This window comes from Podarcis gaigeae (assembly GCF_964106915.1).
Source record: "Podarcis gaigeae genome assembly, chromosome: 1".
In the NCBI taxonomy this organism is placed as follows: domain Eukaryota; kingdom Metazoa; phylum Chordata; class Lepidosauria; order Squamata; family Lacertidae; genus Podarcis; species Podarcis gaigeae.
The window spans coordinates 45269584-45283407 of record NC_139678.1 but is presented as its reverse complement, the minus strand read 5'-3'; the positions used below and the strand labels follow the sequence as shown (position 1 = coordinate 45283407).

Genomic DNA, 13824 nt, shown 5'->3' with positions numbered 1-13824 from the left:
TGTGTTCTGGGACCCTTATTGGTACTGACATCCAACTGACTGGTCGGTGGTTGCCTGATCCTCCTTTTGAAGATGGGACATTTGGCTCCCTCCAGTCCACAGGGTCATTTCACTATCACACGAGAGTTAAGCTGTCTTGTCCTAAAATTCTTACTCAATCTGTAATTGCAAGAGAGGCTAAATATCCATGCTGATTTCGTTCCATCACCAGCATCTGTCTCAGAATATTTGTGTTTCATAGCAATAAGGCTGGGGACAGGTAAAAGCCACCTGAAGTCTTAAGGCAGTGTTTCTCAACCTGTCGGTCCCCAGATGTTGTTGGACTACAACTCCCATCATTCCTAGCCAGCATGACCAGTGGTCAGGGATGATGGGAGTTGTACTCCAACAGCATATGGGGACCCACAGGTTGAGAACCGCTGGCTTAAGGCTTTGGTTTAAGGAATCGTTGGTGGATCTTGGGGTCTCAAATTTGAGTGACACCCTGTGCGATGCCAAAATTCAGCACCCCTCTGCCTCTCAAGTTCTGTTGTGCCCAATCTGGTCACGCTCCTCTAAATCTGCCTCTGAAGGAATGTGTAGCCTGCTGCAATGTATAGCCCCCCTGCTGCAAATAATTGTTCCCATACAACATTGTAAGGATGTGGCTGCACAAACATTGCTTCTCCCACTCAGCTCTAAACTGACTTGTTCTTCTTTGGGGAGGGGTGTTTGCATATTTCCCAATATGTAACTTAATTATGATTTGAGACAAAGGGTGTTACATTTTTAAAAAATGAGATTAGCATATGCTATCAGAAGCCTAATTACACCAAAAACATTTATTAATATTGATACTGAGAAACAAACTGTGGTTGAATCTCTAGAGCCAGCCCAGAAGTAAAAGGAGGAAATGATTGTGTGTAATGTGTTTGAAACACTTTGGGACCACACTATTACCATTGGCAATGCACAGATGTTCTGTTCTAACAATATTTCTTCAACCAAAATTCATAAAGTATCCCTCTTAAAGTGGCTTACCCTCTGCCTCATTTTCTCCATAAATTAAGTTATGCCATATTTATTTTTATTTGTATGTTAAATTTGAAATATACATTATTTTCTAAATCTGGTGTTGATAAAGTTGCTCCTGTCTCCTTCAGTCTTCCATGGAGCAATGGCTTCAGAATGCAATACCTTTTCCTTTCCAATCAGCACCCAATTGGTAGGCTGTCCGCTATTCACCTGGGGCAAGTTATGTCTTTGATAACTAGTGACATAGCTATACATCCAAGGAAAACAGTCCCATATGTCTACAGCCCTGTTTAGGGAAGTTTTTAATATCTGAAGGACTATTGTATTTTAATATTTTGTTGGAAGCCGCCCAGAGTGGCTGGGGAAACCCAGCCAGATGGGTGGGGTATAAATAATAAATTATTATTACTACAATGGCAGATAAAATGTATTATTACAAATATTATTATTATTATTACAATAGCAGATAAATGCAGCAGCTCTGTGCATTCATGGACCTCTGCTCCTCCCAGCAACCACTATTCCAGTATCTTAAGGGAAATATTGTAAAACAAATGCACACAGGAAGCTATCTTATATTGTGTCAGATGATTGGTCCATCAAGCTTGCTGAGTGGCAGCAGCTCTCACCAAGGTTTCAGGTAGGAATCTTTCCCAGCCTACATGGAAATACCATGTACAAGCTCTTCCCCTAGCTGCCAACTTTCAGATTTGAAAATAAGGGATCAGCAGCCGCAAAAATAAGGGATCAGCAGCCTCACCTGTCCTGGGGACAGTCTACAGGATATCTAACAATCCAGGATAGCAGCAGGAAGCAACGGGAAACGGCACTGGAATAAGGGAATTTCCCGCAAAAAAAGGGAAGGTTGACAGCTGTGGTTCTTCCTCCACTTACAATTTCAAATATATCCAAAGTAAAACAGAATAAGCTGTGGGCCACAGCTCAGCACTACCTCTGGCACAGCCTGGAGGGGAAGTACAGTGATACCTCTGGTTAAGTACGTAATTCATTCCGAAGGTCCGTTCTTAACCTGAAACTGTTCTTAACCTGAAGCACCACTTTAGCTAATGGGGCCTCCCGCTGCCACTGCGCCGCCACCACACGATTTCTGTTCTCATCCTGAAGCAAAGTTCTTAACCTGAAGCACTATTTCTGGGTTAGCGGAGTCTGTTACCTGAAGCGTATGTAAACCGAGGTACCACTGTATCTGAACAGGGAGTGCTAATGTTTTCTTTACAGGCTCAAACCATGCTTTATGATCCCACGCATACATTAAACTAACCAGTAATCCCAGATCAGAACTAATAAAATAATCCAGTGGAGGGTGTGAGATGGAGGCTTGCTGCTGATCAATCAGGTACTTCTAAATCATTATTTCAAACTACATCCAAAACAGGGGTCCAATAATGTGTTTTGCAGCATCTAAGTAGCAAACATAACCTTACAGGGAGCAGTTTCACTCTACTGATGCACATTCAGCACTCGGATTCTTTCTTTCTTTTTTGGAAAATTTTCTTTAATTATGCAACATAAGGCACCCTCCCCACGACTGCATGTTGTCAGCAGGGAAGATGCATTTTGAGGAGCTGGACATGAGCAACGAAGAATGACGAGCAAGGAAAATTTAAAGCACTTTGCTTGTGGCTCAGCACCCACATTCATTCCCAATCCTACAACAGATAAACTCCATGTGCTCCTTACAGTAGTAGTAGTATTAGGCAGCTTTTCTTTGTTTTTTAACAAAGTACAATCAAGTACTAAATTCTCACTAATCTGCAGTTAGGTTGGCTAAAAAATAAAAACAGAATGTATGATCAATTCTGTCCCAGATACTAAATTTGCTGCTCCCTTTTCATACTGCTTTGTTTTTAAAGGTGAAATTAATACCAGGAAGATCTAGATGAGTCAAGATTTCCTCTTCCTCCACTGGCAAAGAAAGCAGGGGAGATGCAATGTAAGACGTATCAACCAGCTGCAGAACCTACTGGATAACTACTAATGTTGCAATCCTACGCACTGGGCACTAGTCCTGAGTAGGCCTAGATAGGACTGGGCTCTAAGAGCTGTAGTTATTTTTAAAAAATTATACCCCACCCTTCCAATGCACTCACATTGCCCAGAGTTGCCGACAACAATTAAAATACAAGCCCATAATAAATCAATGTAAAAACAGTTAGCATTATGCCTCCTACAATGTAAGGTTTCCCCAAGTGGTGGCGGTGGAGCTCTTACAGATTTAGCAGTGTAGACGGCGGCAAGGCAAGCCCGCTCTGTGATGACGACGCACTCTTGAGTGGGGTACAAAACAGCCCCTTCTCAAGTAACATCGTATTCAAGTCTTACACGTCTGCAAAACAGAAATAGTAACAGCCATTGGGATGCTCCTTCTTAATGGTTCTGTGGGGGGGCCTGGGGAATTCTGACGGGCCTGGCTCTTGCGACATGGAGCTGGAGCTGCAACTGCTGCTTCTGCTACTGCTTCCAGCCATTGGTGCTCTGACTCTGTCCTCCACCAGTGGGGACCCAGGGCTCAAGTACCCCGAGGTGGTCTGAGTAGCAACCGTAGCAAAGGTGGTTGGGCCAGCATTGTTTTTCACGTAGACATTTTTAATAGCCACTAAAGTATGTGCTGCCATGCTGAGGCTGTTGTTGAGATCTTGCATGCCTTGCTGCAGCAGCCGGAGATTATGGTTGATTGTATCAAAGCCAGACTGGATGATGTGGAGCTGGTTCTGCTGGATCTGCAGGAGATCCTCTTCTGTAATTTCACTGGGGTCTAGCTGGGGCTGAGTTTTTGTTTTGGCTTTTACTTTTCCACAGGGGCCTCCATTTGGCAACCCCAAAAAAGGGAGTGGCTCCTGGCTAGGAGGAACTACAGACATGTCCTCTGAACTTTCTTCTGGCTCCACGACTTTGACTACTATTTCTTCTTTTAGATTCATCTTCTCCACACATGGCTGGTGGGATGGGCCTGGATCATCTGTAAAACCTAAAAAGGTAATAGAGGAGGGGGAGAAAAAAGGTTAGACTTCACTCTCTTTGGGAATTCAGCTTCTGGCTACCAGCCTATCATAACCACATAAAATGTTGCCTGTAGTCTCTCTAGACTACAGAGTTTTTATTGAGTTTTTAGCTTCAACTGGTGATTAAGATATACATGAAACGTGTCTGCTAATTAGGTGACACCTGCCATTGCGATAGCTCTTGTCCATTGCACCCCCATCTGTGCTGGAGCCCCCTCCCCAATTTTCAACAGCAGTGAGGAAGAAAAGTTGCACAAGACATCCGTTCTGCTCAAGGACTTAAAAACCACTTCTAATAATTCTTTAAGAGAGAGTGATATTCAACAGTACCACCAGCTATGTTTTCCCATGTGGCACTTGATCCCATAGCCAATCCCTGCAGAAAGCAGCTTTGCCAGCTTTGTGTTTGGTACTTGCTTCTCAAGTGCTAACATAGGGCTGGCTAAGCTGTTTGTGGTGCAGTTCCCAAGAACCAGGCTGCTGGGCACTCTTGCACAAGGGATTTTTGCAGGTGGGTGGGACAACCCACCTGTCAAAGGTGGCCCACAGGGTCAAAAAGGTTCCTCATCCCTGAGCTAAATTATATATCATGCCTTGGTCAGTGATTAAGATTGCGCCCAGTTATTATTAGACAGTTTCCCACCCTTTGAAAAGAAATATATGCACAATTGTGTCAGAGAAGCAAAACTCTCAATGGGATGAAGAAGCTTTTTGAGCAGAATGCCTTGCTAGCATCGTGTAGGAAACAAAGAGTAGGACAACAATTGGTGAAATCATTTGAAATCTGACCACCCTATGTGTGCTATCCCGAGCAGTTGGGAGGAGAGGGGGGCTACAAATGTCGGTGGCGGGGATGGACAGACAAAAGATGCTCAGCACCTATCCAATACTCCTTGCTGGTCATCACATTGATTAAGTATAAATGACTGACAATCTATAATGGGGAAGGTGGCGAAAAACGCTGCGTTTTGTATACTGCTGCAGGCATTTCAAATTCTGAACTGAAGCTGCAAACTAGACATATTGCATGTAGACATGCCCATAGATTGAAGTTCTTAGTACCTAATAGCAAATAACATTTGCAAAAAAAGTGAAGAGTATTAGAAGACTGTGCTTGGAATGAAAAGTTGGAAAAACAAATAGGCAAGCACCTTAATAGGCCGAAGGTCTATTTTTCATAAGTAATATGCAGAATGCTTTTTTACTTTCCTAGCCTTTGAAACAATGCAATGTTTATTTCAGCTACAGTGGAGACTGAATTAAAATGGACTTGCTTCCACCTTCTCCTCCAGATTAACATTAAAACATAAGAAGGGTGACTGCAGAGCACATGGTATGCATGCAAAAGGTTAAAAGGGCAATATATAATATATGCCAAAAAATAGATAAGGTTCAGTCCCCAGCATCTCTGGAGTAGTACTACAATAGACTCCAGTGTGAAACTTCGGAGACAGAGCACCCCTGCCTGTAAGTGTAGAGGAGACTGAGTTTGATAACTTGTGTTCACAAGTGACTCACTAACTTTAGCATATAATTCGCTCGTCCCGTTGTGAAAGCATCCTTCACAACAGAAAGGCCCACTTGTCGTGTCGACTCTTGGACTCCAAAACCTATCCTTGGGGCAAGCTTTCTGATACTTTTTATGGCGCAATCCCAGTCAATGGGGAAAGCGGGGATGGGATATGGCGAGCGATCCTGAGCATCTGCAACTGTTCCAAAAGCTGTGAGGACAGAGAAAAGGCACAGCAGGGAAAGCTCTGTAGCGGGGAGAGGGCGGGAGCGGTCCCTCGCCCCGTTTTGAGGCTTTGTGGGGTGAGAAGGGCAGCCCATACACGAGGCACCAGCTGTGAGAGAAGGAACCCCCGATCTGCGCAGGCGGGAAAGGCAGGCGCCGGCCAAGGTGGAAGCCCCAGGATCGCAACAGAGAAAGGGGCTCCCTGCTGCCCGCCTCCCTCTTTTCCCTACTCACCGATCTCCGCCACCGAAGCGGCGGCGGCGGCAGCTCCGGGCAAGTCGAGCGTGTCGATGCCGCCGACGATGGGCAGCGCCTCGCTGGCGGCGGCGGCCATCCCCGGGGCGTAGGATCGGAGGTGGTCGGGGGGCGAGATGTCCTCGGCGGCCATGAGGAGGCCGAGCGAGGCCGGGTGCGGGACGGGCCCCTGGGTGACGCGGCAGAGCTTGCTCCGGTCGCGGCGCTTGAGGTCCCGCCAGCGCTTCTTCAGGTCCTCCACCTCGCGCGGGCAGGCGGCCACCGGGTTCACCTTGTGCCGGATCAGCTCCCACACTTTGCGCTTCTGCCCCGGGGAGGCCCGGCCGGGCCCCGCCGCGAACAGCACCTGCTCGTGCTTCAGCACCTGCTCGATCAGCACCTCTGTCTCCGCCTCGTTGAAGTTGGCCTTGCGCCGCTTCGGGGAGTCGTCCGCCATCCTGAGCCAGCGGACCGACCGATCGCTCGCCCGCCCGGAGCCGCTGCGGCCGGAGAGCTGCGCCCGATCGCGCTGCGCCCTCTGCCCGCCGCCGGCTCTAGGCCAAACCCCGGGCCCGACTCGGGAAGCAAATACCGCGCATGAGAGGAAAAGACGCGCAAACCCCCGGCGCAGGCGCCCCGCTTGTTGACACTGGAGGGGAGGGGGGGAGAGGAAACGCTGCTGGTGCCGCTGCTCCTCGGCAGCGGCTCCTCCTCTTAGCCCGCCCTGCTTACATTTGCGCCAATCCCCGCCCACTAAAGCCTTCGCGCCTCCCAATGGGAAGCCTTGCCGGGCGGCGGCCTCTGCTGCCTGAGAGTTCTAAAGCCACGCCCACTTTCCCAGAGACTGGCGGTTCTGAGGGATCCAGGGCAGGGCCGGCGTGCGCGCGCGCTTCTTGCTGCCCGGGCGCTTGCTCTAATCCCGCCTTTCCTGGGAGGGAGGGACGGCGGTGGCCGCGAGCGTCCGGGGTGGGGCGCGCGCTGGCTCTCCCTGGCGGCCCCCGCGCCTGGCGTTCTATCAGCGCGCCCGCCCGCCTCCTCTCTCTTTCCCCACCCATCCTCCACGTGCTGCGCTCTAACCCGGAGTTAGAAGGGAATTAGAACACGCCCCCCGTGTGGGGTTGGTTTTTTTTGTTGCTTCTTTTTTTTTAGGGCTTTTCGGCGGCTTTTGGGACGGCGGCGAGGGGTGGCGCCCACGCTCCTTGCGCGCCCGCCGCCCCGGAGGCTCGCCCGCGCGGTAGTGCTAGAGGAGGAGGAGGAGAGAGGTGGGCATGGCGGCTGTTTTGGAGCTGTTGCTGCAGGACGAGGTGGCAGCCAGCGCTGTCGTGCGGTGGCTGAAGGCGAGCCAGAGCCCCTGCGCCGTGGAGGTAAAACGCGCAGCGCCGCCCTTTCTTCACCCCGCCCTCGGTTCGAGCGGGAAATTTCCGGGAAAACGGAGTTGATGCCGGCCTTCAAAACTCTGCGCTCCGAAAGGGAGGCGGGAGGGGAAAACATAGGTCGACAACTTGAGGTTTCCTCCTCTGGCGGGATGCTAAGTGGGAAGCTGCAGCCTTCAGGCCTGCGCTTTGTGAGCTCCTGAAGGGCTCTTTTGGTAGCTCTTCGGGAGCCCAGGTATATGTGCCCCCCTGAGGGAGCCCTTCCCTGAACCTGCGAGCCCTGCTGTGGAGTTGGTGGGACTGAGTTGCTGTGCGCCCTTACGAGCCCTTCCCATATGCAGCTTTAATGATTCAGAAACAAGACCTACAGAATTCGTTGGAAGTTGCAAATAACCGTGCACAGGAATTCAGCCGTAGTCGAAATCACATTGACGCCTCTCTTCTGCACATGTGTGAACGATTATCATTTTCAAAGCGGTGTGGATGCACAAAAGATCGTGGAGGAGGGACTCGTACATAGGAGAGCAGCTTATACTTCATCGAAAAGTTTCAGTCCTTGGTCTGTCTGAAGCACGGTGTTGGATAGCCATCTGGGAAAGGAGCGATCAGGGTTCAGAGTGCGCACGAAGCTGTCTAAAGCAGAAGATTACACATACTATATCCTCCCTCCCTCTAGTATCTTGTATAGGGCTAGGGATTCCTAGGTGATGATTAGCAGCCCTGTTCTGTGTAGATCTATTCAGAAATAAGTTCCTTTTAGTTCATTGGGGCTTCTATCTAAGCATGCATAGGATTGAAGTCTAAATCACTTAATTTTATGTCTAATGAATGCCACAGCCTGTTAGTGTGAAATGGGTCAGTAGTGTTTGAATATATTTTTGTATTTGTTTTCATATGCTAACTTGTGCATACCTGATTCCAAAGTGGTTATTTTCTGTTTTCTGTGCTCTGCATTCATAACGATGAATTTCACATTAAAACTTTTTGTGTTACTTGTGAAAATGTTCTCACTTACAACCTTTGGTGTATGGCTGGAAGATGGAAACTAGCCACTATTTCTGACTTGGTTCAATTAAATGAAAAATACACACACACCCCCGCCAAAGCGAAGATGCTAACCAGTAGTTGATGGGGAAGATCTAGTTATTGCACCTAATGGTCACATTGTATGATCAAGATAAAAAAAATAAGCCTTGCATGAAAATTGCTAGAATCATGGTTCAGTGGTTGAGTTCAGAGGTAATGCTAAATGTTAAGGCATAATGTTAGAAAAATGAGCTACAGTGAGTATTGGTTTCATGTGTTCTCACCCCACTTCCTGTTCCATTGTGAGGAGACTGGAAGCTTATGTTTCTATTGTAGTGCTGTTGTCGTTTATTACATACAAACAAAAACAATACTCCCCAGTATAAAAGGCCGTAGGTTGCTTAATTAGCCAAAGGCCTGGGAAAAGTGAAACGTTTTTGTCTGGTGCCTATGGAATGAATGAATGAATGTATGTAATGAAGGTGCTGGGCAAGTCCTCTTGGGGAGAGCATTCCACAAGTGGATAGCCACCACAGAAAAGGCCAGTTCTCATGCTGCCACCCTCCAGACCTTTCTTAGAGAAGTCACACGATAATGAGCACAGGGTCTGGGTCAGTTCATACAGGGAGAGTGTTGTTCAAACCCTATACTGTTGCAAATCTTTACTATGGTTTGTTGAAACAAATCAGCTTTATAAATTATGCTTTGAAGTTGGCATTTTTTAAACAAACAGTAGTTGAGATGAACAACTGTTTGTTTAGATTTGCTTGATGTGACAAGATGCAGTTAGTCTAAAACAGAAATAAATGTTTCCAAGCTTATTTTTTCAGTCATGCTGGAATGGTAGGTGGATAAGTTACATGTAATGATAAATCATGATTCAACATTATGTCTAAATGAGGCCCGTATATCTTCTATCACCAGTTCAGCATGGAAGAAATATTGCTAAGGAACACTAGAGGGCAATGTACCTCCTGCTTAGTGATATTTCTCACTTTGTGCAATGTACTACAACTGTTACTCTAAAACTATTTGATGTGGACTACCAATTTCCCCCCAGTGTGCCAGGGCCCAGTACCATATTTGGTCCCTGAAGTGTAGCACCCAACATGGGCTGTGGTGGAGTCACTGGACTGGCAGCCAATATTTTGTGGATCAACATCCACTTTGAGTAGTATGGTACTGCATTAAAGTTGCATTCCTAATCCCACAGCCTAGGGAGTAATCCCATTTAATTCATTATTAGGTATTTTGGGTAAATGTGCTTAGGATCATACTAAAATTTCCAAACTTCAGGGACGAATGTCTATCTTTATATAGCTAAATGACTATATAAAGTCTCTGGCTGCAACAATGGTGAAACTTAGTAAGTACAGTAGTAAATCATGTGTGAGAAAAAAGAAGTTCCCTGCTTTAATCAATTGCGAAGAATGTTTGCTTCCTAGTTTTATATCCTTTGAATGGGGTTAGTGTTTTCAGATTGGTTCACTTTGCTTTATATGTTCATAACCACCTTATTCTTATGAAAATGGTAAAATATCAGTTACTTTATATCCGCTGTCCCTCTATTTCTTTTTAAATCAAGTTTATATTAACTTTGTTTTGTTTTGTTTGTGTGTGTAGGAGAATCAAGTCCACCCCAAGCTATCCCTCCTGAACTTGCTTCAGAAAGACTTTGTGCCTTTTTTGCTGAATTATTTAAGGGAACAGACTAGTCGGATACTGACCAATGGGCCGCCTACTCCTGCTAAAGCACCAAACTCCAAGCTCCTGGGAAGTTCTTCTAGTTACAGGAATCAAAGGCTGGGGTCCGAAAGGAGGTCTCGTAGCATCGCAGGGTCTGGCAGTAGTCGAGGGCAGCTTTTCTTTGATTCAACTCCCATCACCGGCAATTCTGCCTTGGAATCGCATGGATCTTCTGTCATTACGGGATCAAGCTTATTGGGTTCTTTCAGCGAATGCCTAAATACGGATTCTGGCACCAGCACGAGTTTTGGTTCAAGCCCCATTTTTTCTCGCAACGAGAGGCGCTCTGCTCAGAAAATAAGTTTAGGGAGTTTCCTTGTTGCTACCCCAGCGAGGAGGGGCAGAAGGAAAGGCAGCGGCTCTGCAAGTGCCTCTGGCCGGCCAGTGGCACAAGACGCGGGCAGAGGCTTGAACGAAGAAGTAAAAGGTGACAGTCCATCACTGGGTTCATTGAGGCAGAGCAAACAAGATGAAGTGAGCCCAGTCTCTACAAGTTCCCCACCCGACCAGCTTAACCTAAATGACTTGGAGGAATTTCCGCTCATGTGTGCCGCTGGAATGGCAAAGTAAGTCTCAATGCAAAGGTTTCTCAATTCCCACTGGTATCTATTGAGATAGTAGTTTTACAGCTTACTATTCTGTCAGAGATGGGACGCAGGTGGCGCTGTGAGTTAAACCACAGAGCCTAGGACTTGCCAATCAGAAGGTCGGCGGTTCAAATCCCTGCGACGGGGTGAGCTCCCGTTGATCAGTCCCTGCTCCTGCCCACCTAGCAGTTTGAAAGCATGAAGTCAAGTAGATAAATAGGTACCACTCCAGCAGGAAGGTAAACGGCGTTTCCGTGTGCTGCTCTGGTTCGCCAGAAGTGGCTTAGTCATTCTGGCCACATGACCCGGAAGCTGTACACCGGCTCCCTAGGCCAATAAAGCGAGATGAGCGCCGCAACCCCAGATTCGGCCACAACTGGACCTAATGGTCAGGGGTCCCTTTACCTTTGCTTATTCTGTATCAGTAAATGGGAGGAAGGTACTACTTCTAAAAATGCCCCCCCCCCCCAGAGCAGGAGCAGCTTGCCAGGTGGGCAGAGGGCAGAGCCACAGCAGTAAGCCTCCTGGCAGCAACATTGCTGCTGTTTGCTCTGGGGGAGGAGGTGGCAATGAGTTCAGGGCTGTGCTGGCATACTAATGGAGCCAATTCTGAGCATCCACTGGTACACAGGGATGCACAGCCCTGACCTTGCCATGGCCTCTCTCTTCCCAGTAAGCAGCCGTGACACCCTAGCTGGGAGGCTTTTGATGCTGTTCCACCCCACTAGGTGGGCAGCTCCTGTCTCAGTGGTTTGCTCTGGAGGGGAGCACTAGCCCAGTGGCCACTTGATTAGTTGGGCAAGCTCCTCCCTCCCAGTGCTGGGGCCTGGAATGCCCCTTTTCACTCCTTGGCTTCTGTTTGCCAGCCACCTTCCAAATGCCATTGTTTTAAGTCCCGTTCTCCTCCCTTGCCTTGAGATGCTCCAAATAATGCTTAAAGTTGATATATGCTTGTTTGATTACTTTTAAGCCTGAACTCTGACCAAGGTATTCTGTGATATTTTAATACCTCAGACAATATCTAGAGATATTGTGGCTGAAATATAGCAGCTTGTGGTAGCAGCTTCTCTCTTTTTAACCTGCTGTTGGACAAGGAGCAGAACTATTTCTTAGTAAAACTACATGTTTTATACTTTGATTTCTCACTTCAGACCTCCATTTGTGCTACTATCTCCAGGCACAGATCTATGCTTTAAAGCTCTGTGCCTTGAGTGCTGTTTGTTTTTTTGTCTAGGTGGTTTCCCTGCGAAAACCTGCATTTTAGAAGAAGAGGAGTTTGGATTTTATATCCCGCCTTTCACTCCCTTTAAGGAGTCTCAAAGTGGCTAACATTCTCCTTTCCCTTCCTCCCCCACAACAAACACTCTGTGAGGTGAGTGGGGCTGAGAGACTTCAAAGAAGTGTGACTGGCCCAAGGTCACCCAGCAGCTGCATGTGGAGGAGCGGAGAAGCGAACCCGGTTCCCCAATTTACGAGACTACCGCTCTTAACCACTACACCACACTGGCTCTTTTTTACCGTTGAATAGGAGCAAACGACAATCTCTGGAAAGCTCCACTGTTGTTTGCTTTGATCCAGCATTAAAATCTGGGTTTTCCTGAGGAAAGCGCTGGAACAAATAAACAAAAAACACTGCTTGGGCATGGATCTTTAAAGCCTAGACCTATGCCTGGAAGTGCAGCACAAAAGGAAGTCTGGATGAGCCCTTGGTTAGTGAATCTAGGACCATAGTAGTATGTGTCATCAGCTGGCTTCCGCACAGGTGATTGGAGCAGAAGGATAATACACTGTTGTGTTTTCATCCTCTTGATCCAGTTTTACTTCCCGTTTCAGCAAAGCCAAACCGTCGAGAAGAATCAACCCTACTCCAGTGAGTGCTGAGCGAACCTTCTCCAAGCCCAAGATGTGCTTCACTTCCACTCCTGTTGGCCACTCTCAAACGTTTCAGTCTCAGTCCGGAACAAGTCCCGAAGCCCTTGTTATCTCTCAAGAAGTGACCCTGTCTTCCTGTTCGGGTAGCCTTCAGGAGGAGAGAGAGATGCTGAAGAAGGAACGGTACGTTATGAAATCTGTGATGGGGTGCTTAGTGAAGGGAAGCATCTGTGATGTGAGAAAGGTTGATTTACATTGCCTTAGAGAAGTAGAGCTGAATGGCCCATATTGTCTTTTTGTAAACATGCCCCATTTTATTATGCTTTCTGTATTGATTTGCTTTTGCACACTGCATAGCTATGTGGTATAAAGAATGAATGAACGAACAAGTAATATTTCTAGGGGCTGTAATTTGAATACAGTGGTACCTCAGGTTAAGAACTTAATTCGTTCTGGAGGTCCGTTCTTAACCTGAAACTGTTCATAACCTGAAGCACCACTTTAGCTAATGGGGCCTCCCGCTGCCACCGTGCTGCCACCACATGATTTCTGTTCTCATCCTGAAGCAAAGTTCTTAACCCAAGGTAATATTTCTGGGTTAGCGGAGTCTGTAACCTGAAGCATCTGTAACCCGAAGTACCACTGTATTAAAAATGGTTGCTTTCTCTGTCACATTCTGCAGCAACATGGTTCACTAGCTCACAAATCCTACGCTAAAGCCAAACAATGTTCCTAGAATCACATGTCAATATGATTTAATTCTTGATATCCTTCAATCTTACAAGTGCTGTGTTAAGATTAGAATCTGATCCATAATGCTGAAGGATCTTTAACTGTTTTAACATGCCGCAAATTGCATTTGTGAAACATTTTATGTTTCAATGAAGAAATTGCTTTCTTAATGAATTGGTGAGCGTTTGAAAGAATCCCACTGGATACTACAACAGAGTAGGAGTTTTTCAGTCTTCTTTTACTGCTCTTATTTCATACCTTTGAATTGCAGGTCCAAGTTGCTGCATCCCACATCTTCACCAACAGGATTATCTCTGGATTCTGGCATACCAACGAAACCTAATGTCGGTCAGAATGCAAGCCTTCCCTCTGAAAACCAGTTGGTAACCTCTGCTGACATCAACAAGGTTTCCTGCAGGAAACAGCTGGAACAGCTGGCTCAACTTTATTCATTTTGCATAGCAGGTGAAGAAATGGCAGTG

General features: G+C 47.0%; 2 protein-coding genes across 2 annotated transcripts in view; one reads left to right on the top strand and one right to left on the bottom strand.

The window, feature by feature from the left end:
* Positions 1-2759: 2759 nt before the first annotated feature.
* On the bottom strand, positions 2760-6463 carry LOC310848539 (uncharacterized protein; the record flags this gene model as incomplete). The annotated part of the gene is made up of 2 exons (XM_083747676.1): positions 2760-4003; positions 6007-6463. 2 exons carry the CDS (start codon positions 6461-6463, stop codon positions 3354-3356), a joined length of 1107 nt encoding a protein of 368 aa, XP_083603802.1. The 3' UTR covers positions 2760-3353.
* Positions 6464-6949: 486 nt separating this feature from the next.
* CDAN1 (codanin 1) overlaps positions 6950-13824 on the top strand; it is a 31286-nt gene continuing 24411 nt past the window's right edge. Inside the window, exons 1-4 of the mRNA XM_083746399.1 lie at positions 6950-7370; positions 10029-10717; positions 12572-12793; positions 13614-13807. Coding sequence (XP_083602525.1) covers positions 7275-7370; positions 10029-10717; positions 12572-12793; positions 13614-13807 — 1201 coding nt within the window. The 5' untranslated portion in view covers positions 6950-7274. The remainder of the gene's footprint in view (positions 7371-10028; positions 10718-12571; positions 12794-13613; positions 13808-13824) is intronic.